Source organism: Triticum aestivum, chromosome 1A (assembly GCF_018294505.1).
Source record: "Triticum aestivum cultivar Chinese Spring chromosome 1A, IWGSC CS RefSeq v2.1, whole genome shotgun sequence".
Taxonomy (NCBI): domain Eukaryota; kingdom Viridiplantae; phylum Streptophyta; class Magnoliopsida; order Poales; family Poaceae; genus Triticum; species Triticum aestivum.
Window position 1 is genome coordinate 225,789,395 of NC_057794.1, and position 2,813 is coordinate 225,792,207.

The 2,813-nt window shown below is 51.7% G+C and overlaps 1 protein-coding gene across 2 annotated transcripts; it reads left to right on the plus strand.

Annotated features, from left to right (window-relative positions):
- Nucleotides 1–1,110: 1,110 nt before the first annotated feature.
- On the plus strand, nucleotides 1,111–2,580 carry LOC123112483 (synapsin-1). Of its 2 annotated transcripts, none has more exons than XM_044533505.1 (2): nucleotides 1,111–1,670; nucleotides 1,770–2,580. In XM_044533505.1, the coding sequence occupies exons 1-2, from the start codon at nucleotides 1,125–1,127 to the stop codon at nucleotides 2,106–2,108; spliced, it is 885 nt and encodes a 294-aa protein (XP_044389440.1). In that variant the 5' UTR covers nucleotides 1,111–1,124; the 3' UTR covers nucleotides 2,109–2,580. The 2 variants fall into 2 exon arrangements, with proteins under 2 accessions (XP_044389440.1, XP_044389506.1); XM_044533571.1 differs by having other exon boundaries at nucleotides 1,775–2,580.
- Nucleotides 2,581–2,813: the final 233 nt, after the last annotated feature.

Here is a 2,813-nt window from a genome sequence, read left to right on the forward strand (position 1 = left end):
CTCATATTCTTTACCTTCCTTTTCCAACCAGAGTGTTGTCATATTGATCTTTATTGTTCCTTGTACATCTTGTTTCAACCGGAGTGCTTGCATGTACTTCTTGTCCATTGTAGCCCTTTCTTATGTCTTTCAACCTACAAGGTTCCCATAATGTTCCTTATTCCTCTTTTCTAACGGAGTGTTTTCAACTTTGTTCATCTTCGTCGTTTTCTTTCTTTCAATTTGTTCAACCTCTCAAGGTTCTTTGGTTTCACTCGTTTGTCAAAGAAGCAACTTAGTTTACCTCTCCTCTTACTTTTCTGTTTCTCTCCGGTGCCATCCTAGATCTCGGGGCGAGATCCTCTTGTAGTGCTGGAGTGTTGTAACGCCCCGAGACTGTTGCGCCAGGTGTCTTCCAGTTATTCGTTATTGTTGCCTTGTCATTCGCTTGCGTGTTGCATGTTTCCATGTCATCATCCGCATTACATCTGCATGTTTTCAAAACTTGCATCCGTCCCGGTCTCCTCGTTCTCTCTGTTGTCCGTTCTGAGCCCAGACACACTTGCACGCGCCCCCGGCACGTCCAAAATAGTATTTTATAAGTGGCCAGGAAATGTTCTTGGAATGGGATGAGAGTTGGCGTGCGGTCTTGTTATGTTGTAGGTAGACCGCTTGCCAAGTTTCATCGCATTTGGGGCTCGCTTGATAGCCCAACTGTTAAACTATAGTGGCATTATAGCCGGTCAAACGTCGGACATTTCGGTCTCTCGAACAGTCGCCGGACCGCTCTACTTCTCTCTCTTCTCAGCCCACGGTCTCTCCACAGTCCACTACCTACCTCCAGGACCAACCTAACCTCTCTCGTCAGCCCGCGGCCCTCCTCATGCGTGCGTCCGAAAGCTGTCCCGGACCCGACCCGGTTGTCTTTACTGATGGATCCGAATCATCGCCAAACATCCCTAAATCATCATCGGTTTCTCATTTGGACTCCCTAGCTATTTATTTGTGATCGTCCAATTGCGATCAGAGGGACGAGTTAACCCCTAACCTAAACTCATCTCATATAAATATCAGTCCAAACCCTAGCCCCTACCGGTCCAATCCACCCATTCCCATCCCGCCACCGCCAGCCAACCACCTCTTTCATGTCTTCCTTGGGATCCCCTCCCACCAACCAGATCTCCAACCACTTCCCTCATTCTGCGTGCCGCCCAAATCGCAGCAGCCTCGATCCTGAGCTCCTTCTCTGCTTCTTGCCCAGGCGCCTGAAGCCTACCTCTTCTTCCTCGATCCCGAATGGATCGTGTAGCTGCTCGAGGCCCCGAGCAGGAGCGCTCGGCCTCGTCCCCTCGCGCCGCCGCCGTCAGCAACCGGAACCACCAGGCCAGCCCCTCGCGATCGTCTCCTTCTGTTCCCTCTTCCCTGCATCTCTCTCTCTCCCTAATCTCCTCATCTCTCTGTACCTCAACAGGAGCTCCAGCACCATGGTCATCCCGAGCTCGGCCCGCGCAGCTCGGAGACTCCAAGCCCCCTCGTTCCAACAGTCCAGGAGGATGCCGCTGTGCCCGTGCTGCATCCCGCGAACCCACCGGCGACCCCGACCTTCAGGCTACCACGACGCGCCCGATGCCTCCTCGACCGCACTGTGGACCCCGACGCCACCTCATCGTGCCGCTGCCGGCGACCAGCAGGTCATGTCGCTATGCCTCTTCCTTCCCCGTCCCCGTCGCCCTCCCTTTGCTCTCCATTTTTTCCTCTGCCTCCAGTCTCAAGCTCTCTCTATTTCCCAGCACAGGAGCTTGTCTTCGTCATCCTCGCCTGTATCCGCCTCGCCCTCGCCAGCAAGCTGCCTCGCGCCTACTGCCTCCCTCGCTCCGCAAGCCTCGTCGCGGGTCAACCGTGTCTGCTGCCATGGACGTCCTCATCGAGCCGTCGCCGCGTCGGGGTCCACCGCCCAAGTCCACCAGGGCCTCAGCCATGGCGTGCCCTCCTCCATGCGCTGCCCTGCCGGACCTCTCCTGCAGCCCGAGCTTCTCTCCCTCGCGTGCCAAGTTCGCCGTCGTCGCTCTCCTGCATCGCCGCTGCCTGCCTGCGACCTCTGCTTTGACCCCGCCCCTGTTTCGTCCTAGGATGAGGACAAGCCCGCTTTGTCCAGCCGCGTTGAACACATCGCCAGATCCCGTGCGCCCCTGCCTCGTTAGGTCGCTTGGGCCACCTCCTCACGCGTATGGCCCGCAAGCCGTGCCATGCGCCTCCAGGCTCAACTGGGCTTGGCCCAATGTGAGCAACCCTTGCCCAATCCAGATCCAGCCCGTGTAGCATTTTTTTCCAGTCCATGCATTTTTTTTATTTATCCAATGCATGCATAATTATAGGAGGATGCCATTATTTTAATTTGCTCACAAGTAAATAGCCGTGCATCATATTGAAATGTTTTAAATATGTAAAATGCCTAGAATTTTGTCTAGTTCCACAATATGCAACTTTCATCTATGTTTAAAATGTTGTTTGTTAAATTTTGCCTATCGCCATGTCAAAATGGTTTATTTCATAACTAATTAACCGTAGCTTCGAATTAAATAAATTACATATGTAAATGGGGTAGAAAAATGCCTAGTTTAACATGGTAGCACTACTTTGCATGTTTAACAACTCTAAAATATGCTTTAGGGCAGAATAGTACCAAATCTAATATACGCTCATGAGGATTTACTGGAATTGTTGTTTGTTATTTCCGGCCTCATTTAAACTTGACTAGATAGTTATTTTATGTACTCTTTCCATGCTAACCAACATTTAATATTGTTGAGTACATAACCGAGAGAGAACTAAAT